General features: G+C 31.9%; 2 protein-coding genes across 2 annotated transcripts; one reads left to right on the top strand and one right to left on the bottom strand.

Moving 5' to 3' along the window:
* The first annotated feature begins 2,503 nt into the window (after window positions 1–2,503).
* Window positions 2,504–5,946, top strand: LOC125842348 (uncharacterized). Its single transcript, XM_049521623.1, is given in 2 exon segments — window positions 2,504–3,292; window positions 5,360–5,946. Coding segments are annotated over 2 exon segments (825 nt in total). The 5' UTR covers window positions 2,504–2,945; the 3' UTR covers window positions 5,838–5,946.
* Window positions 5,947–8,922: 2,976 nt separating this feature from the next.
* LOC125841721 (MOB kinase activator-like 1A) lies at window positions 8,923–18,322 on the bottom strand. Its single transcript, XM_049520891.1, has 7 exons — window positions 18,121–18,322; window positions 17,036–17,084; window positions 15,728–15,836; window positions 14,356–14,449; window positions 11,868–12,001; window positions 11,078–11,241; window positions 8,923–9,264 (listed from the first exon to the last, which is right to left on the bottom strand). The coding sequence occupies exons 1-7, from the start codon at window positions 18,141–18,143 to the stop codon at window positions 9,190–9,192; spliced, it is 648 nt and encodes a 215-aa protein (XP_049376848.1). The 5' UTR covers window positions 18,144–18,322; the 3' UTR covers window positions 8,923–9,189.
* Window positions 18,323–24,856: the final 6,534 nt, after the last annotated feature.

The raw sequence follows: 24,856 nt of genomic DNA, 5'->3' as shown, positions 1-24,856 counted from the left end.
AGGTAAAATTCAAGTTTTCTTCTGATTTTTTTATTTTTGAAGTGTAAATTGTGAAATAATTTGAATACTTGACATGATATTGGAGTAATTTTCTTAAAATTTAGGGCTTTTTGCTTGCTCGTTTTTTAATCAAATATTTCTATTGTTTGAATATGCTTAAGCTTTGAACAAATGTTTATAGTTTGTGTAAAAATCTTTTTTTTTTACCATGAACAAGAAACCTTTGATTTTTTACCGTGAACAAGCAACAAACAGATGTTTATAGTTTGTGTAAAAATCATTGTTCCTAATATCTAGTTTATCTCTAAATATCCAACTAAATTTATTGTCTTCTTCATCAGCTTCAAGGAACTAGTTTAATTTTTTCTTCGACGGCAAGACTAAACTTTTGTATGGATATAACGGCAAATACTCGTAAATGAAACATAGGCTAAAGATTTTCGCTATAAAATTGAAGTAATTAGATTTTCATAGAGAATGGATTAATGCTTTCTTATAGATATATTAAACAAGCTGTCATTTAAATAATTAAAAAATATTATTAATAAATTTAAAAATGTGACATGGCATTCTAGTAGGAGAGAAATAATGTATTTTTTGTGTCTAGTATATTTTGAGGAAAATAGGCAAAATTGGGTGATATTGTAGTCTTAAAACAAACATAAGTGATATTTTTAGATAATTTCCCAAACATGGGTGACTATCTAGGGAAATTACTCTTTTAAATCGCGTGACGCTTATTAATATTTATTTATCGTTTAAAAGATTGTGCTAATTTAGCTATATTTACTGAGGTTGTACAAAAATGAGTTTAACTTAAAACATGAAATAACTCTAGCATAGTTATTGAAATTCAAAAAATTTACAGGTGAAATTTCTATACCATGTATTAGTGTTCGAAAATTTCCTTGAGGTAAATCTAACATAGTGAAATGAAAATTTTAAATTTTTAAAAGTGAAACTCTTTAAGACAACACACTTTCGAACTAGCACTCATCCTAAGAAGAATAAAAATAACATAATAAATCAATTTAATATTATATCAAAATAATTTTAAGAAATTATACATTCATTGGTAATGGCCTGATAATTTTTTATGTCGACTGGAGATCATGTTGACTATTGGTGATGATTGTGAATAATAGTCAATGGGATGATTATAATCGATCGATAGATGTGAATATCGATGTAATTGGAGGTTGTAATGGTAATGTATAATTTTAAGAAATTATACATTCATTGGTAATGGCCTGATAATTTTTTAGGTCGACTGGAGATCATGTTGACTATTGGTGATGATTGTGAATAATAGTTAATGGGATGATTATAATCGATCGATAGTTGTGAATATCGATGTAATTGGAAGTTGTAATGGTAATTGAAGATAATGATAATCATGAATTATAGTTCATGATGATGATGAATGACTTTGATGATTGCTATCAAATAGAAGATGACTGTAAATATCATTAACAATGTTAATTTGATCATGGTAGGTGATAGTGAAGGTAATAATAACAATGGTTAGCGATGAAAGCAAATGGAGTGGTAAATTATTAGTTTTGCAAAAATACTTAAATTAACAAATATTAAGTTAGTAATATTAAGATTTTATTATAAATCTTAATATCTAAACTATTTGATTAAACCTTAGTAAAACCAAAACATTTATCTAAGTCTATCATGTACTTCCACAATTTATTTTACTTCATCCATATTGATCTAGTAAGAAAATATTTAAAAAATATTTATTAAGAATATATTTGCTAAACTAACTTTACTATTGATATTTTTGAAACTTTAAATTTAGTACTCCTAAAAAAAATATCTGTATATGCCGGAAAGAGAAAAAAACTGAGGCACCGTTCAAATAGTATAAAATTAGTACTTATTAGATTCAATAATACGTCCATAATTGCCGTCACCTCTGTCTTCTCTATGACCCAATCTCAACTTTCCCCGATCCCCACTTTCTTCATCATTCCTTTTACTTTTTAGTTTTATCGTCGTTTTTCTTGCATCACAAATAACAACAAGATAAACTAGTCTTTTTTTCGGCATTCACAAAAACAAAGGTGCGTTACATTTACCTGCAACTACCCTTTGCTGTTCAACTCTTCTTGGTTTTAGCAATTCCCTTTTTTTTGGGTTGTTTACTTAACTGGGGCTGCGATTGATTAATAAATTATAGATCTGAAATTGGGTTTTTCAAATCTTGATAATTAAAGTCGTGGAAATGTGGAATTTTTTTTACTTTCTTTCATTTTCAAGCCTGTTAATAGGCGGAAGTAGATAGGATCGAGGGGGGTTTATTTGAATATATATGATTAAGATTATTTTTACTGTAACTTCTTTGGGTGTTTATTTCTTTGTATTTTTTTGTGAATATATTGGTTCCGCCGCTGGTAGTACTATTTTGACTTTTATGTCGTTGTCATTAGTGGGCCTTGAATACACGGAATTCCCTACTTTTCTGAATTCTCTTTTGTCAATTCAAAAAAGTCAGCTTTTTGTGAAATTATTTCGTTGAAAAAGTTTATTTCTGATTTGCTTTGGAAGAGTAGTTTGGTGAATGACCAATATTGTTTGCTCACAACTAAGTTTAACAGCTGTTTTTCTATGGAACAGGTTGTAGTTAACGAGTTTGCTTTCTTCAAAGATTGTGCAGTATCGTTTCTGGGTAAGTGGGGATTGATTCAGTTTGTTTAAGAATATATTCTCACAGAAAGTTAACTGTACAAGGAGCTCATCTTTCTAGCTTATCTGTTTTAGATAAGCTAAATTTTAGTTTTTTACAGAGCATAATTACAGAGAACAGGGTATATTAGAAAAGTGTGTGTTTTCCTTTTTGGTGATATTGTGTTGAAGAAGTTTCAAGAATTAGGTAAATCTTGAATTGTGTTGAAACTGTTTGGTAGATCTTTTCTTGGTTGTTGCAAGAAAAGATGGGTTCTTTTCCTGGGCATGTTCTTCCTGGGACACTGTTTCTTGTGATTGGTATGTGGCATATATGGTCTGCTCTGGTTAGATATTCATCGAATCCCAAGTCATTCAGGGTAAGGGTTTGGAGCCCTGTTCCGGGTTTTGATGGGAAGTTGAAATATTTGGAACTTTATGTGATAGCAATTGGAGGTTTTATTGATTTCTGTATTGAGCTCTTCTATTCGACACACCTCAAACTTCTCGTTCATTGAGTTTTGAATCCTACTCATATGAATAACTTTGAGCATGCTGGAATGCTTCTCATGTTCGTCATCTTTGGTTTGATTGTGCTACTTTCAGAGAAAACCAGGTTAGTTTTCCTGATTCATAATCTTGCTTGACTTTGGTGCTTGTTGGCCTAAGGGTATTTTTGATTATATGTTTAAGTAAATTTGAATCGTAGTAGTAGTGTAGAAGTGAAATGATCCAGACAATCGTTCTCCTAATTAGTGTTTGATCATGTGGTACAACTTTCCACATGTTCAACATAGTACTTTTTTAGACTTGTGATGCTGAACCATAAAGTTAATGCTTACAAACTCTTTTTCCTTCTTTATTATCACAAGTGAATTGTGAGGTTGCTAGCTATGGAGCTTGATTTGATAGAAGGTTGAGTGAAATAATAAATTTGATTGATTTCTAATAATTATTTGCTGATTGAGGCATTGGCTCTGGCTTTTCTATTTGTAAAGAACTTATATTTGGAACCGTCTTTCTTTGTATGTGAAGATGATGAGAAGATTGAATGAGTGTCCAATATCCTATTGTAATCATTTTTAGTTTTTAGTTTTCCTTAGTGTTCTCGTCATATTTAGGGAAGTACATTCAGTTCTTCAGCCTAGTTAGAATTTATTGGAACTTCATACACACTTCATAGTTCTCTTTTAGGCATCAATATAGTTGTTCATACAATCTTCTCAAGAATTACGATGGTCTAAATTTTATCAAGTAATTCACATACTGTCGAGTTGGATTACTGCAAATCAAGTAACCATACTTTTGAAATAATCATATGCATATAAGTCCTTCTTTGAGTAAGACTACTGCACCATCCCCATGAGAAAAGTGGAAAATGACAGATTGCAAGCAAAAATAGGTGGTTTCCGTCCCCTCTCCCAAGGACAATGATGAAATTCCAGTCTTCTAACTGCCCTTACTTGATTTGTCCTATGGATACTCCATCCACTTTCCTTTTTATTTCTCTTTGCCTGTTTCTAGATATCCGCATCTCTAGGCATTTCTAGTCTTAAGCTATAGCAACCTTTCAAAGTTAAAGAAAAGCAGTCAAAACAGGCACTGTAACACATTCTTCTTGCAAGATAAGTGTGATACCAGTTAGGTATAACAAGTGCTGGCAGTTGGAAAATGGCTGAACTAAAGAGCTTTTACTGGCTGTTGTAGGAATTGCAAGTCTGAGTTTAGTCGTATATCGTTTTAAAATTTGATTAGTTGGAACCAGAATTGAGCTATGTGCAAGAAAAGAAGTCAATTCCTGCTTTGTTATTTCTCTAAAAGGTTAATACATTCTTGAACTGAGTAGTCCCATTCACAAGTTCTAGAATCGATGTGAAGAATGAGACTTGAGTCTGCAAGTCAATGAACATGCGTATACTTGAAAACATACCATTACAATCACATGACTGAACGTGTAAGCTGAATACTGTGTGTATGTTAAATTAATGATATTTGATGTTTGTTCCGCCCGCATCAATAATTCATTATCATCTTTCTTACTGGCCGACAGAACAGAGGTCTGGATTCCCTAGATTGCCTACTTCTTTATGCAATCCTTGGAAATCATGCTCCTAAACGTGTTTTGGAATCAATTTTTATCTGAAAATGAACAAAGTTAAAAAGAAATTTAGATGACTATAACCATCATCAACCTTATCACATGTGTTTTTAAAGCCTAATAAGAATCGGTTTAGACAAGATATTCATGAATTAGTTGTGCTATCATGCAATGTGTTGAAACTCTTCCTTAAAGTGATGACTTATTTCCAGCAGTTCAGTAAATATTCAGAGTGGGATTACAGTTTGTGTATCCTTTACTAAGTAAAACTGGAACTTTGCATTATTCACAATCATTTGTGAGTGAGGGAAAATCTAAATGTTGCAACTACATGCGTTCATTGCTTTAGGCATATTGTTAATACCTTACCATTTCTTGGGGGGCCATTTCCAACACAGAGTTATCCTATTTTCAACTTGTATTAATCTCCTGGAGGAGTTGCCTATGATACATCTCTCAGTGTGTGGAATATCTATGAACTATCTTGCCCAACTTTGAATAGTTTTTGTGTATATGACTATCTGTTTGTCTTGGATCTTCCATTCCATCAGTCTTTAACTCGATAAATTTACTTTCATCCTTCAGTTTTCTTCCCTTGCCTGAAGGAGCTCTCTGCTTGATCGCTGCCACAGCATTCTCTGCAGAGTATTTCTTGTTCTTTTTCCACTCCACAACCCACAAAGGCCTCGAAGGGTACTATCACCTTATCCTTGTCCTCCTCATAGGTCTATGCATATTGACGACTATCGCTGGAGCTCTTATGCCCACCAGTTTCCCCATTGACTTGGCTAGCGGCATTTCTGTAGCACTCCAAGGCCTCTGGTTCTATCAAACTGCATTCACTCTGTATGGTCCTATGATGCCAGAAGGTTGCCAACTCAAAGGGAACGATGTCATGTGTCGTTCAGAAGATAGCGAGGTTCGAGGAGAGTTGCTAGCAAACCTCCAACTTTTCTCCATGATATTTGTTGTCCTTGCTGCCACTACTGGAGCTTATGGTTTTGCAGCTTCAGAGACTGGTCATAAAGATATTAGGAATTCTCATGTGCCTCTTGATGGTTAGGAACATTGATAATAGTATTAGCCATTTTTGTAACATATTCTTTGGTTAGGGAAAGGCCTTGAATGAAACATTTGAGGATATTGCTCTTAAGTTATTCATTTGTCTAGCTTGGTAAGTGTCAATTTGACACTTAAAAGTAGACTATTGTTGTATTGTTACTTTAATTAAGGTAGCTGCTGGTAACTATGGATGGACAAAGCACAATAAGTTTTTTTTTAAATATTATTTTAAATACACTCTATTTTGTTGTCTTTCCATTTATTGCAAGTGAATTAAAAAAGGGGATAATTGTACAGAATAGCAAACTTATAATCTAAAATAAATTGAGTAGCTACTGTTTGATTTAATTGCACCTCGTAGCAAACGTTTGCCAGTCGCCTCTCTTCCCTTGCAAATTCTCACTCGCCACTCTTCCTTTCTCGCTCGCTCCATCTGTGCTCGTCTCTCTCGCTTCATACAACAGAATTGTATAAATTGCGTTTCTGTTTGTATAAAGCGAGAGAAAATTGTATATACACATGCAAATACATATATATTCGTCCTACACACTCATAATTATACAATAAAAATATTCCCTGCCCAATACTCTTTTGCCTTTCACTCTTTCTCGTTTATACAAACACATAATATACAATATAATGTAAAATTTATATTTGTATAATGTATAATTTATGTTTGTATAATGTATAATTTATGTTTGTATAAAGCGAAAGAAAATTGTATATATACATGCAACTACATATATATTTGTCTTATACACTTCTAATTATACAATACAAATATTCTCCTGCCCAGTTCTCTTTTGCCTTTCTCTCTTTCCCGTTTTATACAAACACAGATTATACAAATATAATGTATAACTTATGTTTGTATAAGCGAAAGAGAGCGATTTTTTATATACAAATATTTTTGTCAACGATTTATACAAACGAGAGGCTAACAACAATTTATACAAATGGCCTGCCAGCGAAATTATACAATCTGACGAGGAGCCAACGAATTATACAATTGCTTCTTTCTGTATATATGTATAGCGAAATAGACATAGCTTTCAATTGTATATGTATAGCGAATTATGCATATATATGTTTGCTATGGAGCGCAATTATGCAAACTTTGTTATAGCACACAAATATGATTTTTTTATTTGCTATATGTGAAAGTTACTCTTAAAAAAGATGTTAAACTTTGAAGAATAAGAAATACTTAATTAGATAATAGCATTGATGACAATTAGGTTGGGCTGCAGAGGTTGGCGGCAATTCAATACTCTATGGTAGGTTTGGTAGAAAGAAAAATGTTTTCCACATGAAATATTTTGGTTTTTTGAGTTTCATATTTGAATTATTATCAATTTTTTGTTTCACCTTTTCCACATAAATAATGGTGATATTTCAAATAGAAAAAATAAACAATTGATAGTTGAAGACCTTGAGGTATTTTGATAAATATTTGATGATAATTCAAATATAAAATTCACATTTTTGATAGTTCAAATATGAAATTTAAAAAGATCGAGATATTTAATATTAGTCACAACTCATTTATAAAATCCTTCAAATTCCATGCTCCAGAATCCAGATTTTGACTGGGCTCGAAAGGACCAGGAAGTAGATGTCTATAATAAAACACATCTTGTCATTATTTGTAAGAAAACTTAGAAAAGTGATTAGGAATAAAATAAAGAAAAAATCCTTTTGGCCAAAAAATTTGGTCAGAATGGTAAAATAACATATTTCACACTATGTTATGAACTATGTTATTTTACCTTTTTGAACATTTTTACCCTTTTAACTTTATTACCTTTTAATTAAAAAATGAAAAAAAAATCAGTTTATTTTAAAACAAAAAGAATATTATAGACTTTTTAAATTTTTGGCCAAATTTTCTGGCCATTTAGCATTATCCAAAAATAAAAATGTTTAAAGGTATGAAGCTTTAGACATGTGTATTACATAATTTTAAAAAATAACAAATTTTGTATGAAAGAAAATGAAGATGTGACTTAAATCTATTCCTGGGCAATTTATATTAAAGAAAAAATAAAGGAAAAAGATGGAGTAAATGCCAATTACTGGTTCGTTAAGTCTGGGGTAAGTTTATAATAGTTCCTTAAGTCTATTTTTGGACAGTTTTAATCCTTTAAGTTTGTCAAAAAAATAATATTTCCCAAATATTAAACTAATTTTGGTTGTTTGATTTAGTAGGGAAAAGAAAAAAACTTCGGGAACTTTTTTTTTAATTCCTTCCTAGGAGCTCCCACTCCTTTTGCTCCCTTGATGACTCGAACTCGCAACCTTCGGGTTGAAAGTGAGGGTGCTTACCATCCGAGCAACTCCCTCTCGTCAACTTCGGGAACTCATATTTAGGTGAATCCTATTTTCGATTTTAGCTATTTTTCTATTTTGGGTGTCTACTGCAAGATTTTTGAGGTATAGTTTATGCCTTTTTTAAAATCTATTTTTAGTGTTAGTGCTATTTTGGTTGTTGCAATTTCTTTGATTTGACAGGACTTTCATGGTGCTTTGGTGAAGCATTTCTTCTTTCTTAATTTTTGTCAAATTTAAGAATCAAACTTATCATTATTTGATGAAAATCAGTGTTTACTTTTAATAAACTTAACTATAAAATTCCTCAAAATTATTTAAGAGACTATTCCCTCCGTTCATTTTTACTTGTCACTGTTTGACTCGATACACCCACTAAAAAGAGAACGGTACATTAAAGTCAAGTATTTGAGCCATCCAACCATGAATTATTATTTTTTAACAAAAAAATTCCTTCATACCAGATACACCCCTAAAATAGAAATGATATCACAAAGTGACACGAAACTTTTACATTATTGTATCAAAGTCGTTAAATATAAAGAATAAGTCGTTCAACTTTACCTAATCATTTAGATAATGGCTAAACAATTTTACATAAACAAATCACTCGATTTTATCTTAATTATAGGGGGTCAACCAAAAAACTATTTTATTTTAAAATGGCTTTCGTGATAAAAGGGAAAAACTCAAAACACTACTACCATGGTCAATATCTCCAACAATAGCATAGTCCCTCAAATGGGGTCTAGAGAAAATAGAATGTACACAAATTTTACCCCTACCTTTGTAAGATAGAAAGACGATTTCTCAACTCCAGGTTCTATCTGTTTGGTCTTAGTTTAGTCATCCACAAAAGGACTTTGCTTGAAAGCAATATAGGAAAAGCTACAACCATTATACATTCATAGACACTTCAAATTGTCAGCTGAGGCTATACACTTTGGATGACCACGAGAAACTTTATTACATTACATTACACTATTTAGTTCCAGCTTTAGCAGCACAGTGAAATATCACGTTGTTCAGTACGGGACGATGATGGATTCTATAATCTCTTGGAGTGGAGCCAGTTCCTTCTTGTCGATCAGTCCAAACTCCTACAAGATAAACATAAAATTATTACTCTCAACTCCATACAAAACGAACTTATGTTGCACAATGACAAAACCTATGTTCTCAAGAGCAACTCGCATAACCTCATTTGAACAAATAACCAAAAGTTTTTTCCCCAGCCAGCATCAGATACTGACTAGTGAGTATCTTTGTTCCTAGCGACAATTTTCATTCTCTGTCAATAAGGTAGTGCTAGAAACTTTGTTGTTTATAAGGGGATAGCAAGAGAAGGAAGCGCTATCCGAAATTAAGGACTAGAGGGGTGTGATTCAGGTCCTACGCGAAAGATCTAACCCTCAAAAGTTATGCTCCATAATATCCCCCTTCTAGCAGGGAAAAAGATGCAAATCAGAATAAAAGAAGTAGGCTCCAGGAAAATTACATTTCTCCCACATCTTAATCTAGTGATGGAAAAATTTATACTTTCAGCTCTCTTACGACAATTAAATACTTAGCCGCTGAAAATAAAAACAAAAATACGTCTGTCAGGGAATGGCTAATGTCATTCAACACATCTCAAGGTCGAAATTACTTCCGTCTTCCCTTTTTCCTATATACACCCAAAAACCACTACTCTTCTGCAAACCAGGTTTCTACTAACCTCCCTAGCTTCTATGTCCAACACCTCACAGAGTGCCCGCCTTTTTCATAAGAGTTATTTAGAGTTAAACCACAGTCCACACCTGAGTAACCTTTGTTTGAAAGGTGTCATTATGCAAACAAGACTTCCACACCTCCTAACTACTCAACTTCCTAGGAATAAAATCTGTAAGATCATTCCTCCATGCATGTGGCCTAACAACTATCAGTTATGCTATAATGACAACAAAGTAGTATGTTCTTATTCTCAACAACAAACATAGTTCACGTTTTTCAGTATGAAAGAGAATATATTAGTAATTTGACTGAGCAGAAGTCCTAAAAGAGAAGCAATTAACCAAGTTCAACATTAAAAATATCGTTAGAACAAATTAATCTGGAACATGACCTGCATTTATATTAAAGGCATTGCCTTCATAAATACTTTTTCTTTTTACCGAGAAATCTGGGGCCAACCTACCTCAACCTTTGAAACTCTAGATAATGGGTCCGCCCCAATACACTTCTTCACTTAAATACTAAGTTCAGTTCACATGGCGCGGGGCTCGAATGTCTAGTTTACATCACAAGTCCTCAACCTTTGCCACTTGACCTAAGCCCTAGGGGCACTTTAACCAATATTAGACGAGAGCTATAAACTTAATCATACATATTCCTCACTAACTTGCCAAAAAGATATGTTCAGTAAAATCTAGACTTATCCATGTTTGATGAAGAGTAAAAAAAGAAAGAAATTGAAGAGAAAACTGACTTAAAGTTTCCAGCCTTGGGGTGCTTCTTGAAACAATAAAACTTAGATCACTCATTCCGTTTTAAAAGACATTTTTTTGAATAAATATTCAAGATCTTCTACTCCTTCTAGATTTGAGAGTCATCCATTATTGAAGCTTAAAATTGTTTCCTCGTGAATAATTGTACCTTCGTTCAGCAACAAACAAGCATCCACTAAACTAATGAATGATGGACTTCCATAGAAAGACCAAAAAAATCCCCTCAGTTGTGTACTAGGATATCAATTCTTTAATTTTCTACACATAATCCTTTGAAAAGTTTAACAGACAACCAGAAAAAAAACAAAGATAACACGACATTAATTTGATCAATAATTTGGACAGATACATGCAATTAACATGTTTTCAAACTTTGGACGAAAGGCATACTAGTAATGTGCACAAGGAAGAGATTCAGATAACTCACATGGGTGAAGAGTATGAAATGCTTAAAGCACGTATTCAAATGGGCCTCCTCCTTAAGACTCACAATTTTCTGAAAATGGGAATGATAAATATGTGCATACACACGAAAGAGACGCTTAAAAATTGTCTTGACAACATCCTTGAAGTTGGATGGAAACGGCGCACCTACAAAATTTAGCACAGAGAAACAAGAACAAAGGCATTAGCATTCTCCAAACTAAGATGGAAAGAGAATAGATATCAATAAAGCTAGAATACCACATCCCACCAACCCATCTGCAAGCCCAGAGTTTGGCACCACACTATCCCCCACCCACACACCCCACCCAACAAGACTAATTAAAAAGTAAATGACTAAAGCAACGTAATTGGTTTTTTTACTTGGGGGTTGTTCAGGAAAGGGGCCTCTCTAAGATCTTTTTGTCCAATACAACTTCAGACCGCCTGAAGACCAAGAAGCTAGACTTTCATATTATATTAGTAACTTTTTTTATAAGTTGAAAAACCACTTATCAAAAAGCAGACCGATACAATATACGCAGAAAGATAACAGAGTAGAAAAAAAGAATGATAATAGAGTAGTTTTTAGAGATGGTTTGATGTGGAACAATTCGATGATACTTTGACTTAGAATTATAAAATGAGATTTTACTCTTGAAACGTGTGAAATATATCTTAGATGAGGGTCAAATTTTAATACACTCAAAAGTAGAAACTGTGTACATCGATCGCACCTGTAATGTACAGTAAAATAGCATGTTATTACTTTCCAATTAAAGACCAGTAATTACCAAGCCTTTGAGGAAATAGAGATTCATCATCCAATTGAGTTTCAATCCAGTCCATCAAATATTCAACATATTTTGGAGCCGAAACTTCAATAGGCTTCTTAATTTGTACTCCGTCAGCCCACCTGTACTCGTATCTGAAATCAATATGTGAAGAAGTCAGGAATACCGTCTGAATTTTTCTTCTCTTGAACATCAAAAATAACACCATAAGAAACTTTTTAATTTGGTTCAGACTATCATAATCAAAGTTGGACTTAAGTAAGGAGGAATGAGAATTCACAGGGATAACATAACCAGCAAATTAGTCAAATTTCCATATAGAAGTGCTGCAGAAACTGCAATTCACCAATAACTAATGGAAGTCAAGAGTGCGGAAAAAATATATCATGAAAAAGAAAAAAAAGAACCAGACTTCCTTTTTGTTTTTTTGCTCCATTCATCAAAACCATTAATTTGTATTCTTCTCCCCTCTTCATGGTAAAAAATCACTCTTTACGGGAAAGAATTTACTTCTAACTAAGAAGGGTCCATAACCTCTATCCGCCAGTGTTTGGCCGTAGATTCCAAGTATCTTTTATTTTATTTGGAATTTATGGAGTTGGAGTTGGAATTTAGTCTATCGGAAAAGCCTCTCTTCTTTTTAAGGTAGGGCAAGGTCTCGCACACACTATCCTCCCCAGACCCCACTTGTAGAATTGCATTGGGTATGTTGTTGTTGTTGGAGTTGAAGATGGAAGTTCTGTTTGGTTATACTTTTTGCGAAGTATATTTGGAATAATGTTCCTGCTTGAATGTACTTAAATACAATTTTCCAAGGTGAAAAGTGAGTAGGAAAACAGGTTATAGCAGTGATCCAAATTTGAAATACAAACTTCAAGACGGATTCGGAATTCAAAAACCGATTTTCAAATAAAGTGACCTATGTACATCCTCTATCTTACTCTCATATAGTTGGTGTCACCTATATACATCCTATATCTTCATTGTGTTCTTTCTTATTCAAATTCACATTGATTCTCAGAGATAGTAAGTCTTTGAAACATCTTCCTTTAATATGATTTTAAATCTACTTCATCCCCTTTTATCATCTTCAATCTTCCTATCGTGGCATCTATATATTGATGCATATGGAGGTCTACACAGGACATGGCCAAACCATTTTAAACGATCTTCTCTAAGTTTATCCTTTATGTATGTATGCTACTTAGACCCTTTGTCAGATTTAATCATTTCTGATTTTGTACAATCTCAAATTCACCATCCGCATTTCTCTGACAAGATCTATGTTGCTTGGACCTTCCAAAAATATTGCCGCACTCGTGATGGTATTGAAGCAAATTTGTCAACATCAAAGAAGACTAGTTTACTTCCAAAAAGGCAGCAAATAGCTAAAGGCAGAGAGTATTGTGGCTGAAACCTAGAATTCACACTCACCCATGATCATTTAACAGGCAGACATCTCCATTAAATGACATCTTTGTGTAAAAGCAGTGCAAGAAACAACCACATTTACGTCATTACCCACTCTTTCCCTCACCATACTTCATACAAGAAAAGAAGTAAGAAATTGTCTCGAAACTAGACCTTTTATTGTCTTACCAAATTCTAATCCTTATATTTATTTTTGGGGAAGTAATTAAAATGTATTAGAAAATTCATCAAGAAGATGCAGAATTACAAAGGAACAGACTGTTAGCTCCAATACAATCCCAGTCCTTACATTTTTCTTCTTTTCCTGTTTCAGGTATGTCTTGTTCTGGCACAAAGGGTGGAATGGAACGCTATACAGATATCATATATTAGACAAATGGTAGAAGAAGAAAAGCACAACTCATTATAGATGGGGAGAAAATTTAAGAGTTGCTTGATTCACAACAAGATGAGTATAATCATTAGAATGCTTGTATCAACTTTCTAGACCAGTAAGCAGAATGACACACGGACGGGGACAATAGATGAAATAACCAATGCTCCAGGAACACCTGCTAACTTCCAACAAGATGATCCAGAAAGTTCTCAAGGTTTAGTCAGTCCAAGAAAAATAAACAAAGGACATTCTCATGAGCAACATACATGGCTTTAAATCTTTCTAATGGAAACACACTCAACTGAATTCAAGGTAATTTCACATAATTGGTGGTCAAATTGCAAACCTGGTGGAAGGATTTACATGTTTCTAGTTTTTTAGTATCTAAATCAGAACCTAAATAAGTTAAACTCCACTTAGAGGATAGCTTTGCTAAACTGTAGAACATTCACCAATTAGTAACGAAATCATCAATGGAAGTACAAATACCAACTAGAGAAAGAAATGAGGAAATGACTAATATAATTATAATACTTCTCAAATATTTCTCAGGAAAGCAACATTTTGATAAATAATCAGCGAGCATCTAAATGATTACTCATTATTCTTATACATCACTGGACTACATAGCATATAGTACTTTGCACAGGTATTATCAAAGCAATCATTTACTGAACATACTTAGGGCCTGCAGTCATTGTAGGGCAGTTCTCTGGTGTACAGAACTCGGTCAACGTGCCATAAAGCAGATTCACCTGGTTGAAGAAATCGACAGCTGGATATTGCAAGATAAAGCCTCCATTCAGTTTTGAAATTTAGATTGAATAATAGCAACACCTCACCAAAGAAACGAAATTAATGTGTGTGTGAGCATGATGAGAGCAATGATAACATAGTATATGAAGCACTCTGCTCTCACAATTGGCTTCAAAGGAAACTCACATGTAAGCAGAGCATGAAAGCTTCTATCTAGAATTCTTTCTGCTACGTAATTCATTTTACTTTGTACCAGCCTTTAAACATCATTAAAAATTCTAATTGTTAGTTAGCAAATCATCAAAAGTTGTTGTACAAAATGTGAATTACTAACACTTGGTCGAACTTCTTAGGTATGGTATGTTCATGTGGCATTTGGATGACGAAAAATAGAGATCAAGCTACTACATAATTTAAAATTTGTTAGTACTATAGCAGTACTCACATGAGCTTGCAACCTATCCTCATTCTTTACAACACCTGTTACCTAGAACTAACCATTCAACATGTTGAACACTCCTGCAACACCCCAGATCACATTTACCAACCTAATTCAACAAAGCATGGTACAAGAGAAGAGTCGAAGCTTTCTGTTAGAATAAAAGATACTAAACCGTGGAGAATAAACCTCAGATGAATTGGAATTTCTGTTAGATTTGAACACAATGGCAGCAACCATTTGGTGGTGTGTCTGGAAAGAAAGAAACCAGAGGTTCTTTGAAGGGAAGAACAACTCAATCCTGAAGATCAAATTTGTTGATAACTTGGTATAAAAGGGAATGGCAGATAGAGGATAATGATACCCTGTTACAATTCATTGAATCTTTTGTATAGATACCCAGGGTTTTCTTTCCCCTAACTTTTTGGATGTTATCACAACACTTTCTTATTGCTGGTTTTGACATCAATAACATTTACCATTTCAGGAAAAAAAGTCATATGTGTGATCTCTTGCAGTATTATATATTGAAAAGGTACAAGAAATTGTAGAGAACCTTTTCAGAGAAGTGACAAAGTTTTGGGACAATCAAAAGAAAGTAGAGCAGTTAGTTTGGGATAGATGGGTAATCTTTCTTTCTCATTTTTAACATCCACTTTATTTCTTTTTGTAAATTTAGAGAAACTCTTCTTCAGCCACAGATTAGACCTGCAGCTCGAGGGTGATTGTGAACACAGCAATCATATGTGCGGTTTGTGTCTGAGAAACATTAGCCACAAAATAGGGCTAAAATTAGGGCACTAGCTAATGATATGCACATGCATGAAAGATAGAAAGGTGGAGAGGGTGAAAGAGTACTGTTGACAGCAAGCCACTCGTTAATATCTTCTCCAGGCGGGAGTCTTACAGCCTCTCTCAAGTTTCCACTACCCAATGTGGCATCAATATGCTTCCTTAACTGTGCCCCCTGTTATTGCACAAAAGGAGAGAAAATTAAGGAAGATGACCTAATTAATACATTTTAAAACAAAAAAACTGTATGCAGGAGGAAAAAATACTATTCTTCTACTCCACAGTTTGTTGATACATTTAAGACCATATTAAAAATGTCCGGGAAGTTTGATAAACTAGCAAGAAGACTTGCTGAACAGTGCTACTCAACCTATTGTGTATCTTTAGACATATCTGAACTGGTTATAAGTCAATGTCTGACACAAGGGTCTAAACTCATAGCATGCAATACTCTTTTTTTTTTTTTGAAACTGGTAAATGTGTATTCCTCAGCATTAAGGACTTGCTGGACACCATCAAAAAGTGTTAGATAAAAAAAAAAAATAAAAAAATAAAAAAAAAAACCAGCAACTAAAAAACAAGATACTTACAGAGATCTTAATAAATCTACAAACTGATCTATATCCTCTAGAGTCTAGACTATGGAACTAGCCTAGTGAACCAAATCTTACTGTGTCAAAGTTTGAAGCTTAGATGAGCCTTAAGAGCTCCAAATACAAGTATGGTTCTCAAAGTTACGAGACTATTCAAATGATTTCATATCATCCTGATGCTTCTCTAACTAAAATAGAAGTTTGCATATCTATGCCTCCAACCTTTCCAAATAGAAACCAAACCTCATGTGAACCAAAAACACATATTTATCAGTATATCAGAAATAAGTACCTCGTTAGCCACATAGTTATAATTTTAGGATGCAGTTCCCTGTCATCAACAAGACAAAATGACTCCCGAACTTAACAGTCTAAAGTCCAATATATTATATATCTCATTCGCAAAGTTGAAAGCTCCCTAAAATTAAAGTAATGATAACTTTTGCATCCAGGGATCACATAGACACTGTCTCACCCTCTAAACAAGTTGAATAACGCTTGTAGTTCTAGAAACCCAACTATCATGGCAGTCAGTCATAAACGCATATTAGCATGAAGGTTAGAAAGTCTAAGCTGCCTAAGCATCCTTGAGAATTGGACAAGCATAGTCAGTTTTCCCTAACTCTTGAAGATTGCTCTTCTTTGGCAACTGAAAATATCCAGAAATTGGAGGTATCAACATCAAAATGTTGCAGCCGAAGAGTTAACACACAGAAAATAAGTACAAAAACACAGAAGACTACAGGAGAATTCCTTCTCCTGGACTAGGAAACAGTGCAACCTTACTCCCTGAGGGTGCACTTTTTTTGGGCCGGAATGTTCTCTGATTCCTGTATAGAAAGAGCAAACAATACATTAGATGATGTATATGGCTACAGACAACATCCAGTCAAATCTGAAAGCAAGGTGCACTAGAAGTTAAAGTTCAATGCAACCACAGGCAAACGCGTGAGCCGAGTACACAATCAGTGTTAAGTAGGTCAAACTAAAACCAGTCAAATTTAGGAGATGATGCAATATCCCCACAGCACAAAGCAAATATGCATACTTGAAATCAAACCCTCAATATTAATCAATTGCCAGAAACTTGCTAAAAAGTTTCATTCTTTTGGCATATTCAGCTCCAATAAAAACGAAACAATGAGATAAGTTTGATTTTATCCTTTTAAGAATGAAAAAATGCATGGCAGTTCATTCAATTAACATTTTCAGCTTCAACTAAACTGGACACACAACTATCTACAAACTTGTACTATTTGGCTATATCAAATGCATTTCTAGAGACACTGATAGCTAAACCGGATTTTCTCTTTTAAAAGTACTCCCTTCGTTTCAGTTTATTGTCTTCATTTCATTTTCAGTTTGTTTAAAAAAGAATGAATCTTTTCTTATTTTTTTCAGCAATTCTTCAATTCCAACTCTCCACGTGACAAATGACATTTTACAACATTCTACAAACTTTTAGTTTAAGACTACAAATTTCAAAAGTCTTTCTTTACTTCCGTCAATTCCCTGTCAAGTCAAAATCAGACAAACAAACTCAAACGGAGGACTACTAAATTTATATGCTTATCATCAAAGCCCCACAGTAAAACACAGCTAACCCCAAATTGGCCACCCAAATCAAAAATCCTTTAACCTCATCTAAACTATCAGCATTCAAAAACACTAAAAGGGTACCAAAAGAAACACCTAAAAGACTAAAACAAAAACACTAGTTGAGCTAAAATCGAAACAACCCAAAGAATATTAACACAGAAAGAAAAATCCAGATCAACAGATCCACCACAAATCAATCAAATGTCATGAAAACATAGAAATCAACACCCAATTCCCAAAAAATTAAAAAAAGATTACAACTTTTACCTTCCAAGACCAAAAAGACTCATGATGAATTAGATATGGAGAAGAAAGCAGAGGCACGGGTGGAGAAAGGGGTGAATGAGCGAAGCGGCAAGAGATGGAAAAGGGAGCGGTTAATTGGAAAAGAAAGTATATAGGAGTTAGGAGTATAATAATTTCAGAAGCAAGTGTCGAAAAATGCTGCTTCGCACTGACTTCGCATCTCATGACATGACAACTGACACCTCATTAATAGTTACTAATAGTAATAAATAAATAAGATGGTTGTTATGTGTCGTGTTGTGTTGTACTCATTTTATGTAAAGATCAATTTTCGGTGTGATTCTGTTGTTACTTTAATATGTTTATCTTATTTAATCTTTATTTATTATTTAATAATTATATTTCATCTTTTATCCTACTTTTTCATAGTAATCCTAGCCCGTACCCTATTTCTCTTATAGATTTATTATTCAAATTATGGATGTGTGCACGTGACATTATGTAACAATGAAGAATGATACAATTTATTCAAACATTGTATTCATTAAAAGTAAAAACAATACATTACGATACAATACAACATAGTACAATATAACACAATACAATATATTATGAAACAATTCGTAGCAACCACACAAACAAAGTGTTAAAGCGAAGAAAAATAAATAAAATGAAAATGGTTTGAGGTCTTCATCTTTGAAAAAAATAGAATTTACATAATTTAAAAGGTTTTTTAATGTTGAGGGTGTGTTTTGTAGGATCAAAAACAAAAAAGGTAAAATTACAAATATGATCATTGATACACATAATTATTCAATCGATATTACAAATATAATTCGCTTCTTTCCTCTCTCTGCTTTCCTTTCGCCTCCTTATAACATATACCACTACGAATCATAATTAAGCAAATTATAACTAACGAAATTTATTATGTTTATAGTCTAAGTTATTTTTGAAATTTCCTCTAAAATATATTGGGCATACCCCATTCTGATTTTTGGAAAATAACCGCAGGAAAATTCCTCCTCTTCACATGTTCATCTGGGTATTTCATAATTTTTTAAATTTTATATTTCAAATTTCATGAATACAATCTTAAAAAGTCAAACTATATACACATTTAAGAGACAATATTACGAGTTTTAAACCTACTCTCAAAAAATTCTTACTTATAACAGTTTAATTATGGGTTATGACATATCAATTAAATTTAATTTAATTCAAAATTTAATTTCAATTTATTTAATAAATGATTAATCTATTTATATTTTTATATTATTTATTAATAATATTTAATTAATTTAATTTAGTTCCTTTTTTAAAACTGAAATTATCAGTTACATATATTTATGGATTTAAAATTGATTACACTTCCTTATTTAATGTTACACTCATAACCTCCCATTAGTCAATCCCACCACCCTTCCCCCATACCTATCCAACTATACACACTATCACCCCACTTTCACCTTCTTCTCTCCCATTTTTCTCACCAGCCAACTACACCAACATTCAATCTTTCGTCCAATTTTTTTTTCAACAAAATTATGTCTAAGAAACCCATTGAAACACCTCGAAAGAGTCCCAGATTGGGTGAAGGAACTTCTAATGATGATGTTCATGTTTCAAATTTTAATATATTAACTCAACCTCCCCCCTCCCTCCCCCGCCTAAAATTGTTGAAAATTCGGCGACGGATAGTTCATCTAAGTTAAAGGAGCGACAAAGAGAGAAAAAATGAAGAAAAAAAAGGTCACTCCTGCAAATCAAAAAGGGAATAAGAGAAAGGGGAAAATTGTTGAAACCCCTTCTGATTTTGATTTTGTTATTGAAATCAAAAAGAAAAAAAAAATGTAGAAGTTGGAGCATCTTCAAAACCATCAACAAGAAGAACAACAAAAAAGTTTTTTTTTTTTAACTTTTGGACAATTTTTTTGTGTTTAAGTATTTGATGATATATAATATCATATGTTTTCTTTCAGGCAAATACCGTTTACATATGAATTATTGATTGCCTATTACAATTTCAAGATACTATTTTGAAAATATCAGTGTGTTTCCAAATTGTAAATTTATTAGATGAAATCTATATGAAATCTGATTAATATGTGTATGACTACGCTTTAATATTTTGATTTTAAAAAATTTATGAATTGTGATATAATAACAGTATACAAATGGTATGAATTGCGTTTTAACATTGGTGTGATTGTCTATTAACTGTGTTTATGGTATAAATTATTAAATTGATATGAAAATTGTATGATTTGTCAAATTATTGATTTTTTCTTTAAAAAAACACATTATGCTTACTTTCTATTCTAAACATGTTTTTGGATGAAATGTGTATGAAATCTTATTAATACGTGTATGCCTATGAGTTTAATATTTTATTGTTGGATAATGTATTAATTGTGATAATTGATATACAAATGGTATAAATTGTGTGATTATATGAATATATCAATATTTATACATGTTGTTTGGATAAAACGTGTATGAAATTTTGATTAATGTGTATGACACTAGCTGAAGTTAGTGTGGGAATGAAACACTAATTGCAATTTGTTTTAAATTTATTTATAGTAGGACACTAGTTGAAAATCAAATTAATATTCATGTAAACTTACATTAAATTAAATACTCAGGATACCATAATTACCTTTTATAATTATCACTAATATTTATACTATCTTATGTATTAAGTTGGAATAAATTTTATTTTTAACAGTATGCAATCTGTATGATTAATGAATGAACAATATAGAAAGAATGAACGGTATATTAAACACTAAGTTTATAATGCACTTCAAACCAATTATGTTTCATATCAAAACAAAACATTAATCTAAACGACAAAATAAAATAAAAATTCTATATAGTCTAAACAAATAAGCAGTCATTAGTTTTGCACAGGATAATATGAACATGCTTCATGTTGTGGCCAACTTCTACTGCAGGTAACTTTGGACCATTTGAATTTCATATCAGCAACCCTCTTTCATATATAATTCATTTCATTTGAAAATCAACATAATTCTCTGTTTCATTAAAAAATATAACAATTAGTCTAACATTATACAAATCAATTAGAAATATATTAAATAATATTAACTTTTCATTCCAAAGACAATACAAATTTCATCCATAAAAATAATTATAATAACAACAAAATTATACACACTCGTCATTATTTTTTCATACAAATATCATTCAGACATTACATTACAAAACAAATTTCATACAAAACATAATATTTCACATTTAATACTCACTTAATACACATTTCATACAACAATCATCATTCATACCAAATTTATACATTTTCATACTCATTATTTAATACACATTTCATACAAAATGATTATTCATTCAAACTATATACATTTGTCGTCCCAAATAATTAATTATTATCACCCAACTTTATACATAAATAACAAAACAAATATAAACTCAACAATTTCACATTTAATATCAATTTAAAACACTTGTAATACACTTCGTCAAGAATTCCATTTTTTTTTTCTTAACACACTTTTCATACATAATTCATTCGACTTATACTATCAAATTCATTATCAAATAAAATATTTTTTTATAAATTCGTCAACATTATAATTAAATTATTTTTACAGAATAATTAGCACATTTTCATACAAATTTCAATTAATTTATTCTATCAAATTTATTCATAAAATCACATTAAATTTATAATTTCACAAAACAACAACCGTATACAAAATAAACAAATAAACAAAAAAACACTAATTTTTTTTACATTTCACAACAGTAAACATAATATGATATCAGCAGTTCACAAAATATGACTCCACCTTCAATTAATCGACAGTTTGATCATTTTTGTTTCATTTCGCTATCATTCTAAAACAAACGTTAAACAATAATAAATACTAGCCCAAAGGATCCCATCTTTCACCATATTTAATTAAAATTGATACGTAATTGTCCATCACAACAAAATCAAAAATTTTCAAAGATGAAACAAACTTCAATTACTCGAATGTGGGATTTTTTTTTGTTGAAAATTGAAGAGAGAAACGTTGAAATTTTTTTGTTGCAAATTGAAGAGAGAGAAACGTTGAAAAAAAGAGAGATAAAAGCTGAATTTTTATTTGATTTTAACTGATTTGAATGAATTAAGGATATTCAATAATCTTAATTAGTTTAAATCTCTTAATTCGTGCTATTTATTAATTATCTACAATAAATTCAAATTAAATTAACACCACCATTTCAGTTTATTACTTGTTTTCATTAAAAAACGTTTTTTTTTCATTTTTCTTTTATCTCTTTATTTTAGTTAAACAACTTTTTTCAATTATTGAAAACAGTTTTTTTTTTAAAATTATTTGTTAGAACCTGAAATTTTTAATGTTATAACTTGAAGGTCTAAATCTACTGCTATAGCTTGAAAATATTACTATAATATATGACACATAAAATTTGCCCTTATAATAATAACAATGGGCCTAGGCACGTGACAAGTGGACTTGGCCCAAGTAATGGGCCTAGGCACAAGTGAAAAATGGACTTGGCCCATGTAATTTGACGCAAACAAATTGATCCAATAAGGCATGGAACATCAAGCTACACAGTCCAAATGGTTCTTTGACACAATCATATTTGAGACTATTATATTTCAAATCTCATTAGAAACTAAAATAAAATTAGAAGTATGGAATAAGTGTAGGGTTATAAATGCTAATTTAATAACTCTTAGCAGGTTAATGACTAAATTGATAAGGAAATGAGTAAATTGTATTCCGTGTCATTAAATTGTTAACTATAAAATTTCAAATCATTTTTCAAACGTTAATCCAACAATTCATTAACAATAAACTTTTTTTGTGATGAAATTATCGGTTACGATTCGATCTGAATAACCCTATCATTCGCGTACTCATCTCCCTTAACACTCATATTTCTTTAAAAAAATCATATATCCGCACTGAAATCCGACTAATTCTGATTTGCGCTGTGTAAAACAGTCATTCGTGGGAAAACACTTCGATCAAGAATTTTTTCATATCCAAAATTCAAACTCAAAACCTCTAATTAAAGAAAGAATATCCTCATCCACTATATTATATTCTTTGATTAAGGAATTTTCCCCCCAACATTCACATTATTTTTAACACTAACTCATTTTCTCTGTTCTATTTTCATAGTTACGTAGTATAATTTTATTGCACAAAATGAAATGGCAATAAAATACTATTTTATTTCACAAAATATGAAAGTGGATAACCAAGAATATGAATGGTATAGGAAATTATGATAATCCTTTTGGTACTAGTGCCCAAATTTATCTAAATTTACGTTTCTCCTACTTTGTTTTATACGATGTCTCTTTTCATTTTCCTTATCGAGTGTGTTAATTTTTAATTTTTAATTTTTTCATATTCAATTAGTTAAATTCTTAAAAAATACTCTCTGGGAGGGGACAATAATTTTTACAAGTGATATATATCTTCCAACACAACTTATTTTCTCTCCATTTCTGTTGCCACCATTCCACCACCCCTATCCCAATTCCCAGCCCCTCACCTCTCATATTTCCTTTGTCCGTAACATATACAAATATTTTTTAATTTTATATATTGGACACGTAAAAAAATAATTTATTTTTTCTGAAAAACATTTTCCACTATACCAAACACCAGTGGCGGAGGGAGGATTTTCATCAAGGGGGTTCAAAAAAAATTAATCACGTAAATAATATCCACAAATAAACGGGTCGGATTAAACGGATCGAATCAAGAAGAAAAGGGTTTTTTAATATTTGACTTTGTAATTAGGGGTTAAACTAATAAATCCTAAATTCCCAATCAGTGTTTTAATTTTTTGGAACTAAACATCGTTTTCTAATTGCATTATTATTTTTTAAAAAAAATTAAAACATCTAAAATATAAGCTGATAAAAAAATGCCTTTGCCCGGATTCGAACACGCGTCCTCGCGTGCTAGAGCAAACTCCTGAACCCCCAACGCCACTGAGCTACACCTTTGGTATATGTTCAGGGGGTTCAATAGTATATATATANCACCCCTATCCCAATTCCCAGCCCCTCACCTCTCATATTTCCTTTGTCCGTAACATATACAAATATTTTTAAAAATAATATTTTTAAATTTATATATTGGACACGTAAAAAAATAATTTATTTTTTCTGAAAACATTTTCCACTATACCAAACACACTTTTCTTTCAAAATTTGAACATATATATTGCCAATTTATGATTTGAGGAATGACAATGAAATAACCATTGAAGATCAATCTTTGACGGAAAAAGTTTGTGGTCATTTTAAGAAGAAAGAAATGAAAAAATGAAATGTTCTACTACCTCTACACTAGTTAATTCTACGGTATTAAAACTTAAAGATACAACACCTTGATGGCAAGCTACCTAACTGTTTTTTTTTCCTTTTTAGCAATAATAATGTCTTGTACTTAATATGTTATTATCATTGTTATTGTTGTAATAAATAGTGCATTAGTGACTAGCTAAGGTCATTTGATGAAGATATCTCATATTTGGCGAAAGAAACGTTCAAGGCCTCCTTATACCGATTAGAACACCTTTTATTTCGTCAAACTAATGTGCCTCATCNCCCCCCCCCCCCCCCCCCACCCAACACACGCACACAATATGTTAGTCCCTTTAACATTATATATTCTTGATCAATGTAAGTTTTGTCTTTTACAATTATTGAACTTTTGTAGTTTTGCTTGAC

Source organism: Solanum stenotomum, chromosome 10, assembly GCF_019186545.1.
Source record: "Solanum stenotomum isolate F172 chromosome 10, ASM1918654v1, whole genome shotgun sequence".
Lineage (NCBI taxonomy): Eukaryota > Viridiplantae > Streptophyta > Magnoliopsida > Solanales > Solanaceae > Solanum > Solanum stenotomum.
Note: the sequence above shows the minus strand (reverse complement) of the source record. Positions and strands in the feature narration are given on the sequence as shown.